This window comes from Dendropsophus ebraccatus, chromosome 1, assembly GCF_027789765.1.
Source record: "Dendropsophus ebraccatus isolate aDenEbr1 chromosome 1, aDenEbr1.pat, whole genome shotgun sequence".
Classification (NCBI taxonomy): Eukaryota; Metazoa; Chordata; class Amphibia; order Anura; family Hylidae; genus Dendropsophus; species Dendropsophus ebraccatus.
The window spans coordinates 109986090-110009058 of record NC_091454.1 but is presented as its reverse complement, the minus strand read 5'-3'; the positions used below and the strand labels follow the sequence as shown (position 1 = coordinate 110009058).

The 22969-nt window shown below is 39.5% G+C and overlaps 1 protein-coding gene across 1 annotated transcript in view; it reads left to right on the top strand.

Annotated features, from left to right (window-relative positions):
* The window catches only part of GRM8 (glutamate metabotropic receptor 8), a 628898-nt gene that overhangs the window by 469280 nt on the left and 136649 nt on the right, over nucleotides 1-22969 (top strand). Inside the window, exon 6 of the mRNA XM_069957605.1 lies at nucleotides 8356-8556. Within this exon, the coding sequence (XP_069813706.1) occupies nucleotides 8356-8556 (201 nt within the window). The remainder of the gene's footprint in view (nucleotides 1-8355; nucleotides 8557-22969) is intronic.

The window sequence follows — 22969 nt, the reverse complement described above, 5'->3', positions numbered from 1 at the left end:
AGGGTACCTGTCAAAAAGAATATCTCTACAGATTGTTGAGCAGTCACAATTGACACGCCAACATCAGGTCTTCACAGATGCATCCCAGTCCTGGCAAGTTTTGTGTGTGCCTATTAATTAGAAAAACAAAAAAGAAAGAGCAGGAGCACTCCCTGGTGCAATATCGTTGATAATCCTAAAGTGAGAGTGTATGAAGATGTGGGGTAATCCCACTCACCTGAGTTGGTTGTGCTACGGTATAGGCACAACTCTACACAGCACCTCAGTATATGCGTCAACGCAGCTCCTCCGGAGGTGCCACTGTGGGTACAGTGTTATGGATAGATTCCGATCCCAGCCAGGATCAAAACTCGGAATCTATCAATTAGAAAAGGGCTCAAGCATGGAACTTCCCTGCCATGGGACATACCTATGGCAACCGGATCTTCAGCTGGGACTGCATACCTATCTGTAGAGTGGATCTTTGTGACAGGTACCTCTTAACCCCTTAATGCATAATCATGTACATGTAGGTGATCATTCTGTTAACAGTGTATGGAGTGGGCTTAGAACTTGAGCCCACTCTATACATGGTGATTTCCAGCTGCTATTAGCAGCTGGGGACTGCCCCTCATAGCTGTCACGGAGCACTCACCAATGCCAGCTATTTAACCTCAAAACTGACAGCTGCGTTTAAATGGCCTTGACATACCTTGTTAATGAGGAGAAAATCAGAACCCCAAAATGAGAATTGGCTGTTGGATTAAGGGGTTAACCACCAAATTGGAAAAACCCTCCCAAAAATGTCACTTTTTTATTGTAGAGTTTAAATCTGTCAATGTAGTTGCTTTAGTGGTGCAGGAATTGGACCTCAGGACTGAAACTTCTAAATCCAAAACAATATGGTTGTTTTAGAAAGACAGAGATTTTACAGAATGTTACAAACCTTAGGATAGATGAATGACTATTTGAATATATTTACATATATAGTATTTATATTTCTCTGTCCTGTTTAATGATTGCTTTTGCAACATGTTAATGAATAGAACTCAAGGAGGAAAAGACAAAAATGGAATAAAAATACAATTTTCCAGTCTTGAAAAAGGTTATTAGTGGTTTACTGTTGTCTATCTCACAATACAGTTCTCTTACCTTAGTTCCAAGGAATGTGTTTTATTGCCCAGAACAAAGCAGAAATAGGACAGGACACCATATAAAGTATGTACAGGAGCAGGGCCTCCCTTTATGAGTAAGAGTCCCTGCTCCTGTACACTGAGTGGCTCCAAGCTAAACAATGATACTATATGAAATGCTGCACCTGGGCCAGAAAATGAGTACATCCAAATCTAAGTTGTCCTTTAGATTCAAATTAAATCCCATGGGCTAGACTGCGGTTAGCATGGGGGTGGGAGATGTTCAAGGGAGTAACAGTGTGGTCCGCAAAGGGTTAAATTACCCAACTATGAGCCAGACTGTGCTCCGTTGTCAGCTTAACAAATTAGCAGCTGCAGTGATGTCCCGCCTCAGCAGCTGATTGGTTGATTTGAAAAGCCAAAGCCTGCCACACTTTAGGCTGGGCCTGGGCCATTATGAGATCTTCTCCCAGCCATGAATCTACAGAATCTGCCAGACAAACATATTAGTCTCCTCACTCTGGCACCATCCTTATCTCAAATTGCTCATCTGTATTGGTCCCTTTGTGCCCTCTTTTAATGAATAGGCCCGACTCTATGTAGTCCCCACTATAGTATATTACCCCTCTGTGTATCCACCTTATAGATGGCTACTTGTTCAGTCTCTCACATAGATGGCCCCATGTGCATCTACTATAGTAAAGAGCCCCCTCTATGTAGTCCCCCTTTAGTAGATGACACCTTCTGTGCATCCCCTATAGTATATGGTCCCCCTTATAATGCCCTCCCTCTCTGTAACCCTTCTTTATAGATGACCTCTCTGTGTAGTACACTATAGTAAATGCCCCCTGTACATCACCTATTGTATACCCCCTCCCCGCTGTCATCCCCCTATTGTAGATGACGCCCCCTGTGCATCCCCTATTATATGAGCACCTCAGTGTAGCCCCCTTCTAGCTGGCACCTTCTAGATGCTCCCCCCCCCTGTGTAGCCCCTTATAGATGGTCCCCCCAGTCTCCCTTATAGATTGTCCCCCTCTGTGCATCCCTTATAGTCTATATGCCCCCTGTGTAGTCTCCCTTTTAGATGCCCTCCTTATAAATGAAGCATCCTTATAAATGCCCCCCCCTCTGTTTTGTCTCCCTTATAGGTGGTCCCTTCTGTGTAGGTGCCTTATAGATGGCATTCTCTGTGAAATATCCTTTACAGATGATCTCCTATGTGTATTGGCCCTTTTAAGTGGCCCCCTCTGTGTACTTCACCTTATAAATCCATGTGTTGTCTCCGTTATAGATGGCCCCTCTGTCCAGTACCCTTTATAGATGGCACCCTCTGTATAGTGACCTAATAAATGCCCCCTGTATTGTACCCCTTATAGATGGCCCCCTCTGTCCTCCTTAAAAATGCCCCCCTATTTTGCCCTTATAGATGGCCCCTTCTTACTCATCTCATTGTTGAAATCCCTTTCAGTTAAAAAGGAAGGTGTAACATCCTACGGCCGAGTGGCCCCCCCAGGATCTGATGTCATCACTGCAGTCTCCAGCCTTGTGTCCCTTGACTGGGGGAAGGGTCCCACTCCACCTTGGAGCCTATCGGAGCTTTCCACAAAACTATGGGGGGCGACAAAGAGATTGATCAACAGTCTTGTTGTGTGTTTTGGGCTAGATTCACACACAGTAGAAAAAAACCTAAATAAAAATAAAACAATGTCTGAAGAGATTAAAAAGACTGCCGTATTTTGCAAAAACAGGTAGTAAATAGTAAATATTTTAATTACTTGGATGGTCATAATCAATTACAGCCATTATTCTATACTGTATGTGCACTGCTGGCCAATTTCCCCTGACTTCAATGGAGTGCATTTTTATATTGAAAATACGGCAGTGCTTTTACCTCAAAATTATGGCTGTACCTTACCTTTATTTTACAGTGTATGAACATTGCCTTGAGGTCCAAAAGTTGTAAATTTTTGCACAATCAATTCATTCCGCCCTTCCATGGGTAAAAATGTACCTGAAATCTTATATTTATAGCTCCCCTTACAGGCAAGTTCACGTCATTATGTGCAACTTTTAAGTGTTTAAGTTTGCTTTTTTTTTGTGCAAATTTACACAAGGGTTAACTAAATTTATAGATTATACTCTACAATATAAATATTACTTTAGCTACAGTATTTTCTGGCGTATAAGACGACTTTTTAACCCCGAAAAATCTTCTCGGAAGTCAGGGGTCGTCCTATAAGCCAGGTATGTTCGCCACATAAGGTGGGGGAGCGTAAAAAAAATGGTCGCATCACCACCATATGCGGCATCCACTGTGGTCAGGCAAGGGTTAAATGAAGTTGAAAAAAAATAAACAATTCAACTCACCTGTCACCCATTCCCACCAGTCAAGTGTCTCCCATCATGTTTCCGGTGCAGGCAGTGTGATGCAGAAACACTGCCTGTGCAAGAGGTCCCCAAAGCTCTCCCGGCAGCCGAGTGTCTCATCAGAGAAGCTCGGAGACGTTCGACTGCCGGGAGAGCTTCGGGAGAATGACAGAGGCGCCAGAAGTCCCCAAAGCCTCTGCCATTCTCCCAAAGCTCTCCCGGCAGCTGAGCGTCTGAGTTTCCCTGATGAGAAGCTTGGCTGTCGGGAGAGCTTAAGGCAACTGCCTGCGCCGGAAATATGACAGAAGACATGCGGCTGCCAGGAATGGGTGACAGGTGAGTTGATTATTGTTTTTTTTCAACTTCCATTAACCCCTGCCAGACCGCAGCTCGGCTCCAGCTAGCAAACCCTGCTGCGGTCAGGCAGGGGTTAACATTTTCCGGCGTATAAGACAAACCCCTGAAAATCTTCTTAAAAGTCAGGGGTCGCCTTATATGCCCAGTCATCTTATATTCCGGAAAATACTGTAACTAATGCCAAATTAGCAGTGCAACACAAGCGATCCATTATAACTTGCTAATTTTAGGTTTTATGTTAACATTTAGAGGACATTCTTAACATTGTTTCCATATATATATATATATATATATATATATATATATATATATTGACATGGTTATTATTTCTGAATACGTTTCAGATAGAGATGAGCGAACCCGAACGTTCGGTATTTGATTAGCTGGGGCTGCTGAACTTGGATAAAGCTCTAAGGTTGTCTGGAAAACATGGATACAGCCAATGACTATATCCATGTTTCCCACATAGCCTTAGGGCTTTATCCAACTTCAGCAGCCACCGCTAATCAAATGCTGAACGTTCGGGTTCAGATCGACTCGAGCATGCTCGAGGTTTGCTCATCTCTAGTTTCAGATGGTTCTTTTTTTTTTTTTTTTGTCGCTAAAACAATTATCTCTAACATCAGTTTATAAATCAGTTTTATTGATGAGTTTTATCTTTCGGTAGATTTAAATGATTCACTTTAATCTTTTTTGCTTCTTAACTGTATCTACAATAGTTCTTAACTTATTCATCGCAGGCTATCATTAATTTCTCTTAATGAACCGAGCTAAATGCAAATATTAGGAACAATATAAATAACATGAAAATGTAGTATAAAATATTTAAATTATAAAAGATTGTCTTTTATGTTTCAGAAATTAATAGTAACAGCTATAATCCTAGTTATAAAACAAAACATCCCACTGTATTTGGTTTTGTATTACTTTTTTATCACTTCACTTTAAAGTGAAACATAAAAGAATTAAAACTTTTTTTTTTCAGAGGTCATAGTACAGGTATTAGTTTTGTAGCATATTCTATTATATATAATATGCACAATAGTTAAAACATTACAACTATAGCGAGTAGGAACATAGTTGGAGACATGCAATGTAGCTAAGGTCTTGTTCAATTTTGGTTTGTACATCTGAAACTAAGGGGAAGATTTATCAAAGAGGTGTAAAGTAGAACTGGCTCAGTTGCCCCTAGCAACCAATCAGATTCCACTTTATATTCCTCACTGATTCTTTGGAAAATGAAAGTTGGAACCTGATTGGTTGCCGGGGGCAACTAAGACAATTCTACTTTACACCATGTTTGATAAATCTCCCCCCTAAGTGTATATATTTTGTCCAGATAACTAACAACCGTAGCCTTTGTTGAAGAAATGCAATGACCAATGAATCTGTGTTCAAGTTAAGTCACATGAGAAAAACAACAAAAAAGGGGGAGAAGGGAAAAAAAGAGGGGTAGGAAGAAGCAAATTTGATTAGGAGTTTAGTGGATAATATGAGAGAGAGAAGGTAGTTCATGAGTGTTCCAGGGTAAAGTGACCAGGCTGGATTTATAGTTAATCCATGGTGAACAAATTTTTAGGAAGGTTATGTCTGTGGGTCGATATGCTGGTCAATTGAATCATTGAGTGGTAATGGTACTGTCTGAAACAGTCAATGCAGGGTAACTAGAAGTTTGGCTGCTGCTATTAAATGGGTATGCAAGGAATAAGTGAAGAGGGCAATTTGCGGGAAAGCTCTAAGGCAACAATTTCCAGAGTGAATTCGATTTTTAATAAACATATGCTGTTTATTAGACATTCAAAGTTGTGCAATATGTGAGAATTTCCACCATCTGAGGGAAAGCATACTGGTTTCTGTTTAGCATCTCCAACTTGTACCTTCGAATTAAGAGTTTGTGATGGCTTTTGTGAATTTTCAAGATATACTTGGAGAATCCATTGACAGGCTTTAACCTCCTAAAGATGGCGGGAATACATGTATGCCCCCGCTGCCTGTGCTTTAACGCAAGCAGGCATACATGTATGCCCTGCCGGATTACCAAACTATGAAGCGAGCTCAGGAGCTACTATCAGCAGCCGGGCCCTCACCCACAATGACGGGCTGCCGTGATCACGTGGTTGCCCGCCATTAACCCCTTAAACACTGCGATTGTTTAAGTGTAAGTGACAGGAGCAGCTCCTGTCCCTTACCATTTGGGACCCCCACAGCATGTCTGCGGGAGTCCTGATTGCATTGCCTGACTGGCGGAGGTATACAGCTTACCTCTGTGTAGTCAGACCTTCAGGCTTTATCAGAAGATTGCAGATAACACTGATCCCTGCTATGCTATTGCATGCATGTATGTAATAGTCCCCTAGAGGGACTTGAAAAGTGTAAATAAACAAATATTTCAAAACATGTTCCATAGCCCCTCCCCCAATAAAAGTCTAAAACCCCCCACAGAACCTTTTGGATCGGCAAATCAAAGTGTAAAAAAGAAGAAATCACCACTCCGTATGGGACCGCATGTTACGCTACGGGCGTAAGTTACAGCATTTCCGTCCCGAAACAATGGTCTGGTTTATTTTTTTACGATCCAGGCGTAAGTTCTTACGTAGTGTGAACTGTGCAGCCGTAGATCGTATACTTTCCATTGTACGCAAACTACTTAAATCTCTGGCCGCTTATTCACGGAGCACGCTATGGCCGGAAACTTACGTAGTGTGAACCTAGCCTTAAGATGTTAAAGGGGAATTATCAGCAGGTTAGATGACTCTAACCTACTGATAGCACCCTATAACACCAGGGAGGCTGTGGAGGAAGGTATGTGTCCTACTTTCCTCCTCGGCGCCGACCCTCAATGGAGTGGGGCCTGATCAACAATGTAAACGAGCGCCGATCTGCTAGATTGGCACTCGTTTAAAGGGCCTATTCCACGACCCAATAATTGTTTAGTGAAGGCTGCAGGGACATTGTTACCTATGTCCTTGCAGCCCTTGTTTAAACATCATACTTTACCTATCCAGGCTGCAGGTCTTTTCCTGCGCTCCTTCTCCCGTTCCTGCGCACAGCAGCAGCTTCGGAGCAGCCTGTCTGAACTGACAGATTGCTCAGCCAATCACTGGCTGTGGCCGTCCCGGACAGTGATTGGCTAAGTGGTCAGCTCAGACAGGCCGCTCCGAAGCTGCTACTGCGCACGGGACCGGGAGAAACAGCGCAGGAAAAGACCTGCAGCCTGGATAGGTAAAGTATGCTGTTTTTAAATCGTCGGTCGCCCGCCCGCACCGCACCGCTATTCCATGTAGCAATGCGCAGGTGGTGATCGATGATTTTAGGTTTGAACCTAAATGAACAATCAGCTAATGACACTATAATCAGCTGATCGTTCTCTCTATTCCACGGAGAGATAACCCCTCCGTTTATCCCTCTGTGGAATAGGCCCCTAAGGGTGCTCCAGAGTGGAGTTTACCCCAACTAACAACGCTGTACTGGTGCAGAGGAGGAAGGTAAGACACATACCTTCCTCCTCAGCAATAGAGAGCTATCAGCAGTTTAGAGTTGCCTAAACTGCTGATAGTTCCCATGTAAGATAGGCACTCAGAGTGTTAGTTTTCTTTTTAGATCTATTTGTCACAGCAAGAGAAACAATAGCATCTCACATGCTTGGTCTTTAATAAGTTGGGTCGTGTTTTTGGTTGATTCTGGAGATGAGGAGCCACTCAACCCATGTTAGTTCTTTCCCTTTTGTGTGTGTATGAAGAAAAATTTCCCATGTTTGTTGGAGTATGAATATGCAAGAGGTGGAAATTGTGTGATGGTACAAGTTACTTGATTGCACAGTTATCCAGAGGTTTGGTGGACTGCATCAGCGTAACTAGAAGTGTTGTGGCTAGTGTATCCCAAAGGAAGTTGTCAGATAGTATAAATGGTTTGATTAGGTAGAGTAGTAACTTTCCCCCAGCCAAAAAATTCTAGTTTTATGTACCTGCCGTTTGTGGCACAGTATCAAATGCTTTGGAAAAACCCAAGGTATATGTATGACATCCAGTGAGTCACCTTGGTCCAGACCAGTCCATTCTAGCTCATAAGCCTGTACTGATATGAACTGATAATAACTGAGTTAAACATTTATGTTTTTATATGAATTTACTGATGTTACGAATATCTTTTTTTTGCTTTGATTGACACTGGAACTGTGATTGGACTCTCTGAGAGTCCGATCACAGTTTGTTTGTTTGTTTGTTTTTTTAATTATTATTTTGTATATAGTAGACTAGATGGTGAACAATTCAAAAGTGTTGAGTTAGCTAAATACACTAAATACAAAAATACACTGGTGAATATGTTGCAATTTACAATATCTTCATATGTAAAGTGATTGGACCAACAGTGCATTACTGCCTTTTCTTCTGCATACCTTGGTGGCTAAGGAAAAGTTTTTTATTATAATATCTATGTGGGGGGGGGGGGGAATCAATTGCCATTTTTGCTTTGGAATATTGTCTGCAAATAATCATTTGTATGCATTCTCTTTTAGGTTTAGAACGTATTGGGAGAAATTCCAGCTATGAGCAAGAGGGGAAGGTTCAGTTCGTGATTGATGCAGTGTACTCAATGGCTCATGCACTTCATATCATGCACAGAGATTTCTGCCCCGGTTATGTGGGTCTTTGTCCCAAAATGAAGCCTGTGGAAGGAAAAGACCTTCTTAGTTACATTCGGGCTGTAAACTTCAATGGTAAGCTTACTCTTTAAAATATTTGCATACAATATACGTGCTGCTCTCTATTCAAAATGTTATCTACTTGCATACCTGAATAACACGGACAAGACCTCCTACTGGTGTCTAGCATTTTTATATTTCAACAATGAAATTTTAGTAGTTTACAGGTAAGTTTAAGGTGGTGGTTGTGAATTTCTGATTGAATTGTTGAAACAAAAGACTCTTTTTCTTTTAAGACATTGACAAAACATGTTTAATTATTCCACATCTTTGTCCTATTTTAGTTATAACCTGGACTGGTTTATTAATAAAGACATATTTGCATTTTACCCTAGTGCTAGTGCCCGGTTATTTTCCACTTTTGTCTAAACTTTTAGTGGTTTTAGTTCATGTCTGTTGCCACAGAAGCTCAATCACTGCAAACACAATACTTGGCACGGGATACTTGAAGGTTTGTGGAACTGAACTAGAATAGTTTTATAAATAAGGACGAGAGACATCTAACTGCCAAGTTTGAGTTGGTTCATGGACCCACATATTCATGGATACAAACGGATACACAAACAGTAAAGTGTCTGTTTATGTATCTGTTCGTTGTTCTGCAATAAAGTTTGTTAAAAGGCTACTGAGCTACTGGCTCAGCAGCCAATCAACAAACTTCTACACTTCAATATTGCCCTGGCAATCCAAGATATGACCACTGGTAATCCCAGCCAAGCTCCTCTGTTCTAAATAGGAAGACATTGCTGATTCAGGCAGAAATAGAAAAGTGTATTGAAACAGTGAAATTGTCTGTACTGAGGAGAGAGTGGCTGTCAAAACATCAATGAGAAAAGACAAGTGGGTGAAAAACGTCTGTATATTTAGATCTCTGTTCACACTAAGTAAAAGGCTGCTGATGGTACACAGCTGATTATACAATCCCTTTGTATTAAAATAGAGGGATTGTCTGTGCTAATGAGCTGGTGGTCAGAAAGTCAGTGACACAAGCGAAGGGGGTCAAAGTCTTTTCAAGTGTATTCCAAAAAAAAAAAAAGGAGTCAGAGGCAGCTAACATAGTTTTTTTCTCTGTTAATCAAAATAAGGGCTCTTCTTCAAATTGAACTTGTGGTCATTGTTACACAGTAGTTCCTTTGTAAACCAAAATAAGGGTTTTTCTTTAAATTGAACCACAGTTGCGTTTATTGTTAAAAGTCAGAGGCATCAAACATAGTTGAGTTCTCTGTAAACAAATAAAGGGTTCTTCTTTAAACTGCCCTTAATTCCAGAACACTATACAAGCGATGGGGGTAACAAACAGAAACAATACAAGATCAAAACACATTACATAAAGGCAAATGGCAGACTGGTACATGGGGGAAGAGCACCCTGCCCACGAGGGCTTACAATCTATAGGGTTATGGGAGAAAAACAGGAGGTAAAGTGCAGCCAGTCAAGTGTGATGCCGAATTGTTATAGGTTGTAGCCTACTATGAAGAGATGGGTTTTCAGGTTACTTTTGAAGGACTTGATGGATGAGAGCCAGATGTGTTGGGGTAGAGAGTTCAAGAGTATGGGGGAGGCTCGGACAAAGTCTTAGAGGCAGTTGTGCAAGGTTGTCTGTTAAGCAAAATAAGAGTTCTTTAAATTGAACCCCAACTGCAATTATTGAAGAATTTAAGCACTGCCAGAGTTAGGCAATTGTTTCGACGACACCATAAAAAAAGACTTAGTGAAGGGACATGGCTGTGGTAACTCTGCTGGTGGTGATGGAGCTGCTGCTGTTGTAGGGAGTAGACGTGGAAGATCTTATAACACCTTTTTCTAGTGTAAACAGGTGGCAGGGATTAGAGGTATTACAACGTCATTTGATAGGTCCCAAGATTGGCTAGAGAATGGCCAGTCAAAATTAGTCTGTAGATTACATGACACAGAGTGCCTCCAGTTCCAGGGGTTGTCTTCCACCATCTCCTCTGCCAAGGAAAACATTAACCTTTTGCCTTACACCCTTGCAATTTTTTTAAACGCTTTGAGCCCTAGGTGGTTCTGCTCCCATGGATTTAGTGGTCTGTCCATCTGACCAAGTTAAACACCTGCAATGTACTGATGCTCAAGCACTTATGCAGGTTGAGGACATGGTATAGGTAGTGCGAATGGGCAGGGGACTTGTACCTATGTGTCAGGTGATAATGAAACACAACTGCCAGTTGATGACACTTTTAGCTATGTAAAGACAGTCTTGGAGAGCATCGTCGAGGAGTGTGTGAAAGATGACCTGAGGGGTAATGACAAAGTCCCCACATGAACTTAAGGCCATGACAGTCTGAAGGAAGAGGTGTTGGTCATCCAGCCCCAAAAACAGAGCATCAGAGGGAGCTGAGGGCAAAAACCCAGCAGAGGGCCTGTAGCCAGTACCTCAGCTGATGGTGTCAAATGCACCAATGGACTGAGCGTGCCCAAAACAGTTCATAGGAACTCTGTGGCTTCACATTTTTTTCTGTGAAATGGGTGATGACAAAACACTGGTGGTTTGCAAATTGAGCCACCAGACCCTCAGCCAAGGTTAATAACCTTAGCCCACGGGTGGGCTAAGGAAGTGGGACAGACACCAGAAAACTGTTTCCCAGTATGTCACTTTCAGCCACCACTACTTTTCTAGGCAGTCCACCCCTCACCTGCACCAAAAAGTTATAAAAAAGATATGGTGTGCGCTGTGCAAAGCCATTACCACCGACATATGGACCATTATTGGGTGAATGTAGTTGCAGCTAAGCCTGATGTAGGAACAGTTATGCCACATGTCTTGGCTGGACGTCAATACTTCTATTGACTACCAGCTAACACCTGGCAGCAGCATTTTTTAGGGGCAAAAAAGCTTTGGCATTTTTATTTTAAAAAGAGGCAGTGTGAAGGCAGCCTAAGTAAGTTTACTTATTATGTTTATTATAATCTGTTCATGGTCCCTTTTTTCTCATGGGGTCATAAAAATCTCACATTATTATTTTGATCCATTTGATATAATTATTTTTTTTTTAAACTGATTAATATTAATACAGAATATAATCTGTTCTGGGTAATACAGTTTATCTTAACGCTCTGTGTTTTCTGGATTAATATTAAAATAGTTTGCATTGATATTAGAACCTGACTTTCAATTACTTTGTATAATCAATTGAAATTTGGATTTATACTGGCCGTCACTCCTATGAGAGTTATTCTTAAATATCTTCAGTCATAGTCTATGTACTTGTACTGCCTCTAAACCTAATAGATATCAGTAACACTGTTTCACAATACACTTCACTGACCACAGCTGGCGGCCTTTTTGAGGCGCAAGGTCATTCTGAATTTTGTTTCCAAGCAGAAACTGTTTTTAGCTTTAGATATACTGCAAGTAGCTATTTGGCATTCAGGCTATTGGAGTTAGTAACCCCTAGGAGAGTTTTTTTTTTTACTAAAACATTGATGGATTTTTAAAATGGTGTTAAAATGGTGTTAAAATAACTATGAAAATGATGTAATAATGAATGCTGGATTTTAGAAACACTCTATAGTTTATTTATGTAATAAAAGTATGTATCATTATTTGAATCATGCATGTGAGGATACAGAACTCCAAAAATTAAAAACACAAAACCAGTGCTGACAGGGAGAACATAATAAAACAGCTATACTTACCCATCCCCACAGCACTCCATCACTGGTCTTAGACCCCTGTAAACCTTCTGAAGCCCTGCTTCTGCACCGTTATGACCTGGCTGAAGAATGCCCACTAAGCCAGTAGGTAAAAATGAGGAGGGACACCCCTGCTATTTTTTATTTTTTGCTACTTGTTTTTAATTTCTTGTGCCACCTTATGTTCCATTTAAAGCTATAGTAAAATATAGAATAGGCTACACACAGTTGAAAGAAAACATATGTGAACCCGATGGAATTTTCTGCATTTATCAGTAATAAAATGTGGTCGGAATGTTAATGTGTAAGTCACAATAATAGACATGCACAATCTAAGTAAATTAGTCACACACAAATAGTTGTACTGTTCACTGAGCACATTTAGTTTACATCTACCGTGAATAGAGAAAACATAAACAAAGCCTTGAATTTATTAACCCATAAAGCCCCATTTAAGATTTGCATGTTCCTTGCTGTACATGTATTTAATTTTATCACTATTTCTGCAATGCCTTTCATGCAAAGCCATCTTCAGCTCACAGCAAAACTTTTTGATAGGGTCAAGGTCAGGACTTTTAGCTAATCTATTTACTTGCCTGCTTTGCGTCATTGTTTTGTTGCATTACCCATCATCTTAGTAGGGAAACTGTCAGCAGGTTAGATTAATCTAACCTCCTGATATGTCCCTATTGCACAGAAGACTCTTTACTTCCTCCTCAGCGCCGTTCCGAATTCCCCATGGTCAGGTGAGACTGATAGGAGCACATGGGGGGTGTAAGGAGTGCCAATCCTCCCCCAACCGGACCGGCCCCCTCCACCATGTTTCACAGTTTGAATAAGGTTTTGGAGCTAGTTTGTAGTGTTTGTAGAATTAAGGACTTGTTATCAAAAGTTCCTCTTTTGTCTCATATGTCCACAGAATATTTTTAAAGAGGCATTTAATAGTTCTTGTATTCTGCTGGTGGGCCCTGCACAGAAGTGATAGAAAATCTGAAAGGTTTCAGGGTTCTACTATTGTGCCTTCTACTGAATCTATATAAGAGAACCCTTCATTACTCATTATCATTGTTGTCATTATATATAAAATATGTTCATTTTGTGAACAACATGTAAATAAACTGTAAATTACAAAAACACTGTTAAACAAATGCTGTTAATGCTTTTATGACCACATGTATATATCATGTTGCTCACGTCTGTCATATGACATTTATAGATGTGATGCAAAACTACACCTCTGTATGCCTTGACTTTTATAAGAATCAAGCAGCTAACACTTACTGATAGGATTTACTTGGTCAATTATAAAATATAAGGCTAAGTAAAAGAGTTGTATATAGGCACATTTCTTTTGATCATCTTGTCAGACTGATTTCTCTTATTTAAATGTCTATTCAGAAATCAGACATAGGCACATGAAATATAGTAGAAAGAATAGAGATTTGTGTTGGTGTTCTGTGAATTGGGGTTTAGATATTGTTTTCCCTATTGCTCTGCTCATGCATGCAGAGGGGAGCTTCCATTGTGAATGTCTGAGTAATCTGTCTAGTGCCTTTTTTTTTAGAACCGAACCGTCAGTGTACAGGTGTTTGCTACAGCTACTAGAAACTTATGCTGTAGTACATACAAATCGGATGTACTTTTGAAATAGCATATTTAAGGTAAAAAGCACCATAAAAAGAAAAACATTTGTGCAACCATAAAATTTTTTGATTAGATGAGAATAAAATGCTCATGTTGAAAGACAAAAGACAGCAACGATCAGCCGACATCTTTTATGACGACTGATTGTTGTCTTATATTACACCAGACGATTATTGGCCTTAACGGCCGATAATCGCTTAGTGTAATAGGGCCTTTAGTGTAATTTTACTCCTTTTGTTTTGCTTAATAACTCACCTTCCCCATCTGTGTCTGGTCTGCTAAGTTCCCTCTTGCCACTTCGGAGTTAACTTTGTTTTGGTGATACTGTGACTGGTAGGTCTTTCCGCTAGTTACTGTGTTTTATGATCAGGTGTCTGTGGTTAGAGATCAGAGGGACGGTTCATTCACTTTCTGGACCAGACCCCTGACCTCCTATAAAGCATCCCCAGTGTGTTAACTCCTTGCTGGATATTTAGTCTGGATTCCTACTTGCTAGCCCAGCTTTTTTGTATTTTCCTGTGTGTACCTGTGGCTTATCTGACCCATGTGCTGTGACCTTGACTATTCTAGTTATCTGCCTGACTATCCTTATTGTATCCGTTTTTATACCTTCACTGTCCTCTAGTTTTTGACCTGGCTTCCTGACCTTGCGCTATTGTTTGTATGCCTTGCCCTTGTTCTATGTTCCACTGTAACTAAATCAGGGACTGTTACCGTGGTTGTCCGCAGCCTAAGGCTGGATTTTGCAACCTCAACCAGGAGTAGATTGAAAACACAGAAAGGCTCGGTTCACGCACTGTTGAAATTGCCATTATTTCAATACAACAGCCGTTGTTTTTAAATAACAGCAAATATTTGCCATTAAATGGCGGCCATCCACTCAATTTCAAAATTGTGTGAACAGAGCCTGTGTTTTCAATCCATTTCTGGTTTTGGTTGCACTATGAGGACCAAAACATTGACTGAAATATACTGTGTGTGAACCCAGCCTAAAACTGTTTGAGGCAAGTAGACAGGGACAGCAGACAAAGCTAGTGCAGTGTCCACTTTCTGTGTCTTCCACGTCTCTTTCCAGACCGTGCAGTTTTACCAATTGCATAATTGGGGTAGGGGAATTCCATTTCACAAAAAAAAAAAAGTTAATTATACATTTTATGTGTAAATAAAAAAGAAGGCGCTCATATGGCTGTTCAGATACAAAATTAAGAGTTATGACTCTTATGGGGAGAAAAAAGTGTAGGAACACCTAGTCTTGAAAGTGTTAAACAAACATTATTCTTATATTCTTCTGCACATACAATGAGACCTTAATTGTTATCTGGCTACAGATTACATGTTACTGATTACACATGATAAGCACTTCCCTATGCTATTATAAAACTGCTAATGGAAGCCTTTCTAGCAGTAGTTGTTAGATATTAATTGTTATATTGGGGAATCACTAATAATAGTTGTCTAACCATAGTTTCTAAATTTGATCCATACCACTATGCCATAGCTTTATCTTAAGAGGTCTATATATACAATAATCAGTTCATACTAGGAAGTGCCTAACATCTGTAAAGAACATCAATTAATTGCCTATACCATTAGACTACAAAGACAAGATAAATTGCAAACAAGGTGATTAAGTCTTGGTACTAAAAGAGATTAAGACAATATATGTCATTTACAATTGCTTATGAAGCACTTTCTACAGGAAACACAAGAATGATGACTATTATGAGCTTACTCTTTCAAAAGTACAAGACTATCTGTCACTATAGTTTTGTGCTGTTTAAGCAGCAGTAAGATTGTTTTTCTAATTGTATTGCCAAATAAAAAAAATAGAAAGGTAAATAGTGTTATCAATGTTTTATTGTTTGTATTTAATATCATCTTTCTATACCAAACCTAACCCCTCATGAATGAAGGGGCTGTCCAGGTCACAATGAAGCAGCAATATCTTCCTCTCCTTCTAAGATCCACAGCGCTTTTATTTCTAATTTTTTGCACCATGAGCTCTACTTTTTAATGTTATCATATTGGTGGAAAATAAAAAGTGATCAGGACCAATGTAGCGGGTCAGTGAAAGGTGCTTATCCTGTCAATGACTTCCTTAATGGCCACTATTGCTAGATGGCTAGATTACTGCGTAATAATAAAAACACAGTAATTAGAACGCCCCTGGGGGACTTCTATGAACACAGCACTGATCTCTCATTGAGATCAATGCTGTGTATATAATAGAGCACTGATCCATCAGATCAATGCTCTATAATTCTGGTCTGCTGAAGACCAGATAGATGGATTGCCGAGCCGGGATCAGCGTCATTCCGATGCTGAGCCCCGTTTCGGCCAGTGTAATGGATCTCCGGTAGAGATCTGGCCACTAGACACCAGGGAGAGGGGCTGCAAAGGTCTTTTAAATGCAGCTGTCATGTTTGACAGCTGCATATAACTTTTCTAATTAGCGGGTACTTCAATCGCCGGCACTCGCTTATAGCCGCGGTCCTGGGCTTCAGAAAGCAGCCAGGATCGCGTCGGTTCAAAGCGGGTTTGTGGCCCGGAACCACTCTGATCCTCCCCACCCACTGCAGGATGTACAGGTACAGTACATCCTGCGGAGGGAAGGGGTTAAAAGCCCCTTCAGGCAAGAATGTCTATATACGTTCCTACTGCTTGGGGCATGTGCAATAAGAACCGTAGCCGTAGGGCAGTTGTGAAGGGGTTAATATGACTTTTAAATATGGCCATAAAATACATGGCCATAAATACATAAGAATGTTACATAACATAATGATCTCTATGTTACCAGAAGCAGCTACTTAACTGTATCGACATAATGGCTCAGGCACACTATAATTACTCTATATTCCAAAATATTTCCCGGATCTTTTCTGTTTGTCCAAGGAAATGCCTAAGGTCATGCAAGGCGTCATGTTGCAACCAATGTCAAAGTGTTTTGGGTGATTAATTGGATTTTTTATAGTGAACTTGCAAAAACTGTTTGTCAGCTAAGCCTTGGCAGTGCTGTGTGCTATGAACTGGAATGCCAGAGTTTAAAATTAGAGGCATGATCTCAGAAAACCTTAGGCATTCAGAAAGGCTAATTGTTGTGAAATGATGTTTTCACTTATTGCTGAGAGAGGAGCACGTGAGCAGTTCAGAACCTAACATCCAGTTAACAGTTTGGGATGAGCTGCCTCTTTGACTTCTTCGAATATATCTTTTCAAGTGAATTTGCAGTGCAAGCACCCTTCTTCATTGCTATAATTATATATACTTGACCATGTAAAAATATCCCATCAGCTTACAGGGAAACTAAATTTGTTATTGTAATGCAGTATCACAAATACAGTTCCAAAATAGAACATGAAGAATTTACTCAAAACAGTGGCATCAAGTACCATTACATTGTAACAGCCTAGACAACAAATTTCTAGAAAAGTATTTTGCCTCTGTAAAAATCAATTGCCATAAATTCATTTATAGTACTGTAATGCCACATGCACTATTCCAAAGCTCAAGTGGATTTCTTCTTTGGGATTGAGAATTGTGGACTTTATATTCTAGACTTGAAGTGCTGAACATTCTAATTTGCACTTGAAACTTCCCTTTCACCATACAGTTTGAAGCATACAGTACATCTGCAAGTCTTTACAGTGATGTAGTAATAGGTATATTGCATATACTGACATCAGTGTATACATAACACAATATGATGTGAATATTGAAATACAGTATTTTAAAAAGGGTTGTTCGATCATAAAATTTAATGTTGATTACTTTTTCCCAATTCCGTAGAACAATTTTATTAAAAAGAAGATTACTTACTGACTAAGTACATACGTATGTTTCACTCTTAGGCTATGTTCACACAACATTGAAATGATGGCGTTTTTTTTAGATGGCTGTCATTTAACATCAAAAACCGGTAATCTTTTGATTATGATGGCCACAAATAATGATATTGATTATTCCTTGTGGCTGTCAATATCAAAGGATGACTGTATTTTTAATGTTAAAGGGGTTATCCAGGTAACAAAAAAAATATTCTAAACAATCCCCCTTCCAAATACCACCATATGTCAAACGTACATGTATAACCTTGCACCCTTTCCCTGTTTTTTTTCTCATTCTTATCCATTCTTATTCTTTACGCTGGGTCCACTCTGACCACACTCAGCTCCCTCTGCCCCCTCCCTTTGTAGCCACAGGACTTGTGATCTCCTCCCTGGGGGCCTGGTTAGCTGTCTAGTGACTTAGTAACCTGACCCCCAGGAGACATTATCTGCATCATCTACATGCACCTGTGCTGCTTTCGTAGACTTACATGTGTCCCTTAGCCTAGGTTTCTGTAATATGAAATGTTATAGTTCTATCTCTGCTTTTTGTCAGTGAAAGCAGGCATACGTACTTGTCCTTGTGTTAAAGCTCTGTATATTGTTAGTGTTATAGATGTTCTTAGAGTCTGGATGGAACTAGAATGTTTTCATTCACAGTCAGCAAGCAGAGATGTAAACGTATACTACCCCCCCCCCACACACACACACACACATCCTTGGTAAACAGATGTCGTTATGCAGCACATAGCTACACTATGCACGCGTCAGCTCTGCTACATCAGCTAGTATGGAATACATATTAGGGTGATGTGATGCAAAATCAGCTTTTAGAAAAATTTGTAACTCATGAATGGCAGCAGCTAGAAAGACAGGATACAGCTCAAAATACTCAGGTGGACTTGTTGTTTTAGGCCAGCTAGCATTTTTTTTCTCTCTTAGGTGGATAACCCCTTTAACCTTTTAAGTAAAGAGCCCAAAATGGCCTTAAGGATGCAACAATTTTCAATTTTGCGTATACCTTTTTTTTTTCTCCTTGCCTTCCAAGAACCATAAATCTTTTTCCAGCTACTGGGCCATGTGAGGGATTTTTTTTTCAGAAACAGGTGTACTTTGTAATGGCACCATATCATTTATGGGGTGCAATTGGGGGGGGGGGGGGAAACAATTCTGCAAAAAATTTTTTTGGGGGGGTTCCATGTTTATGTAATGCACTTTACGGTAAAACTGAGATGATATCTTTATTCTATAGGCCAGTCTGAATTCAGCGATATGCATGTTTATATATATGTTTATATATCTTTTATAATGTTTTACTATTTTTATTAACAATAAAACCTTTTTTTTGCAATACGGTGTGATTACAATGTCCCTATTGTGACTCTTGAAGCGCTTTTATTTTTTCACCTACGGGGCTGTATGAGGCATCATTTTTTCGTGTCATGATCTCTAGTTTTTATTAGTACCATATTTGTGTAGATCGGAAGTATTAATCACTTTTTTAAAAAATTTTTTTTTAAATAATATGTAATAAAAATTATCAATCCTGTGGGGTTTTTATTAAACTTTTTATTTAAGCCATTCACCGCGCAGGAACAATATTGGTTTATTTTAATAGATCGGACAATTACCCATGCTATAGTATGTAATATGTTATATTTATTTTTATGTGTTTTACTTATAAAATGGGTTATTTAAACTTTTATTTGGGGAATGGCTATGGCAGGTTAATGAAAACTTTTTACATTTTATTTTACACTTTTTATATCCCGCTAGACTTTAACATTTTTACATTACTTTGCCATAGCATAGCATTGATCAGTGTAATCTGCGATCAATGCATAGAGCCTTTCTGTGGCAGACTCTATACAGTATATGGATCACTGATCTGACTGCCAGGAGGAAAGTAAGAGACCTCCAGCAGTCAGATAGAACTATCGGAACCCCTGCAGACACACTACAGGGGTCCCGATTGGACAGTGACAGGATCACAGCTCCTGTCACTGATGTAAGACCTGCGATCACGGTACTACAGGGGTTGATGGCAGGCCTCTTCACGATCCCAGTGGTCCATCATTAACAGTGAGGACCTAGCTGCATATAGCAGCCGGTCCCCACATGCTATGAATTAAGCTTAGCTCCTAAACTCACTTCAAATTGCTGCCGGACCACTGGGGTACAGGTATGTCAGGTTCCTTAAAGTGACTCTGTACTCACAATCTGCCCCCTCCTAACTGCTTGTACCTTCTTATAGCAAGATCTGTCCTGGGGTCCGTTTGGCAGATGATGCAGTCATTGTCCTTAAAAACAACTTTTAAACTTACAGCTCTGTGTCAAATTGGCGTGGCCTAGAGTGTCTATGCCCTAGACTTGCACTGCCTGAACACTGCATATGTGCCTTAACGATCCAGCTCTTGTGCAGTGTTAATACAGATGATGAATAGCAGAAAATGTTCTAGGATCATTCCTAATGATGAAGAGGACGGGGAGAAAGGATGGAGGGGCGGTGCAAGTCCAATCAACAAGTTTTTTTTTTAGGACAATAACTGCATCACCTGCCGAGCAGACCCCAGGACAGATCTTTGATTAAAAGCAGCTATCCAAAGGTACGAGCGCTTTGTGGGGGGCAGATTGTGGGTACAGAGTCGTTTTAAGTGACAGGCTCCCATGACGTACCTGTATGTTCTTAAGGGGTTAAATGGCAGTCATTTAAACTAAGACCATCATTTTATTGTTATGTGAACAAAGCCTAACACTGTTTTTGTTTCCTTATTACGTTTTTTTGTAGTCCTTAATACAGAGCTAGGCTATGTTCACACGCCGTAAAATAAAGATAAAATCCAGGTGTAATTTTAAGGTAAAATACAGCCCTATTTTAAATATAATAATTTGCTTCATTGAAGTCATTTGGAAATGGGCAGGCAGTGCACACACCATATAAAATAAGGGCCATAGTAAATTACGACCATCCAAGTAATGAGTTTGCTTATTATTTACAACCTACTTTTGCAAAAACTGCCATTTTTTAATCCGTTAACCCATTGTTTTATTTTCACTCAAAATTACAGTCATATTTAGCTATAATTTTACTTTGACTAAACTTTACCCTAATGCTAATCTATAAAGCTATTTATATAAAATAAGCACATATTTGAAAAATTCAGTATGTGATACTTTTATTCATTTTAGGGGTGCAAAATGTCCATAAAAGTTTATGGAAAGAGACTAAAATTTAGATACATCTGTATTTGATTCATTTTTAAGCTATGTTAACACATCATTGAAATATTTTTATTGGATGGCCATCATTTATCAACATTATGAAATAACGCTCTTTAATATTAATGGAGTGTAAATGTAGCCTTAATCAGTAGAGTGCAGAAGAGAACTGTGGAACTCACCAGTCCCATATTAAATGTCAAGGACCTAGAAGAAGCGTGCTGCGTATGCGTGTGAAACAGCTGTAGCTGTAAGTCGCTGATGAATAGTCACTAGTTAGCGTCTGTGTCCTAGCTGGATAAGAAATAAAGATGCTTTTATTACGGGACTGTTGAGTCCCACAATTCTCTTATGCACTCTATTAGACTACTTGGCTTATATTATTAAGCAACACCACCTTTAGTTCTGGTGAGGTCTCCTGCTAGCGGTTGCAGCGAATACGCCACTTTATTTGTGTTGGTGGTGCAAGGACTTGTGCTCTCTTATTGCATACATCTATAGCCTTAATCAGTATGTATATATATATATATATATATATATATATATATATTTATGCATTCTTTTGAAAGTAAAATTAAATTTATTGTGTATAAAATAGCTCAGCAGTACTTACTGTACAATATACAAGTAAAAGAACACTGATGATTCACTAATGGTATTTCACGTGAAACATTATGGATCTGTATTATGAACATATTCTCATGTGCTTGTTAGAAACTGGAATTATCTAAGGACTTAGGAACATGCTATGGCTCTAAACAATGTCTTAAAAAAGTATGGCGGCCACATATGGTGGCACACAATGCCTATAATAAGAGATGAGCAAATCAGATTAATTTTGCTTCGTACAAAGCAAAAATCATCTGCGCTCAACTCCCTCAGTCTGCCAGAACGGAGCTGGCAGCCTGAGTTAGATGAGCGCAGATTAGTTTTGCTTCATACAAAGCAAAATCAATCTGATTCGCTTATTTCTATCTATATTTCTATACTATGGAATGCCTTTGTGTAAGCTTAATAGACAATGCTCTTCTGTGTGTGTTCTGTAAGATGTATACTGTCTTTAACTTAGTAATGTATTAGTATAAATAAATTTAAAACCATTAGACTATGTCCTTACTATGGAATCCTGGAGGATCAACGGACGCGGATTCCACAGCTTGCAGCCTTGTGTATCTCCGCTGGTCCTATAGGTTTTATTCTATGGTTTGTCAGATTCCATCAACCCCCCCCCCCCCCCCCCCCCGAAGAATGAACCCAGTTATTCTTTGGGTACATGGTGGAATCTGCCATACCATAGAATGAAGCCTATTGGACCAGGAGAGATGGGTGCGGCCGAGATCCGCTGGGATTCTATAGTGTGGAAATACCCTTATGTTAAAGAAAATTAAACAAAGAGATACAAACTTTTTCTTGGGTGGAAATGATTGTAATCATGGTCATGTAGAATAGATAAACGTTATCTATATTATAGTGCTATAATAATACTATGCAGTTAGAGCTTGGGGAGTTGACGTTTTATTAGCCTTCATTAAAAATGCTCAAAAATCAAGACAAGAAGTCATCATTCATTTTTATGAACAGCATACAATCTGCAAGTAACTTACTCCCATCTTGCAAATAGTTTTACAGACCATTTGTTATTCACCTCTATGGTACTTTGTATTTTTATTAGCTGTTCTTGTCAGTTGTTAATTTGCTCTCTGTAAATACTAGACAGGTATCTCTTGTGGCTTTGTTAGCAGGGCAGACAATTGATTTTGTTCAATCCATTATGTCTTTTGGGCTCTCAAAACTTGAGATGTTCAGTGCACTAGAAGTTTATACTGATGGGGCAAGTGTGGCCATTTACGAGATGCCTTATACCAGCACAAGTAATTTACCAAAATGATATAATAATGTGTCCTGCCTATATTTTACTGTTTATGCACAACTATACTGTATGTGTATCACTTTATTCTGTATAAAATAACATTTTAGTACTAGCTATTAAATAGGAGGAACAAACTGAAGAAGAAAATTGTATACTTTAGAAAATATGTCTAGACAGCATGAAACAATGTAGCTGAATGGGACTCTTAATGTTTTTT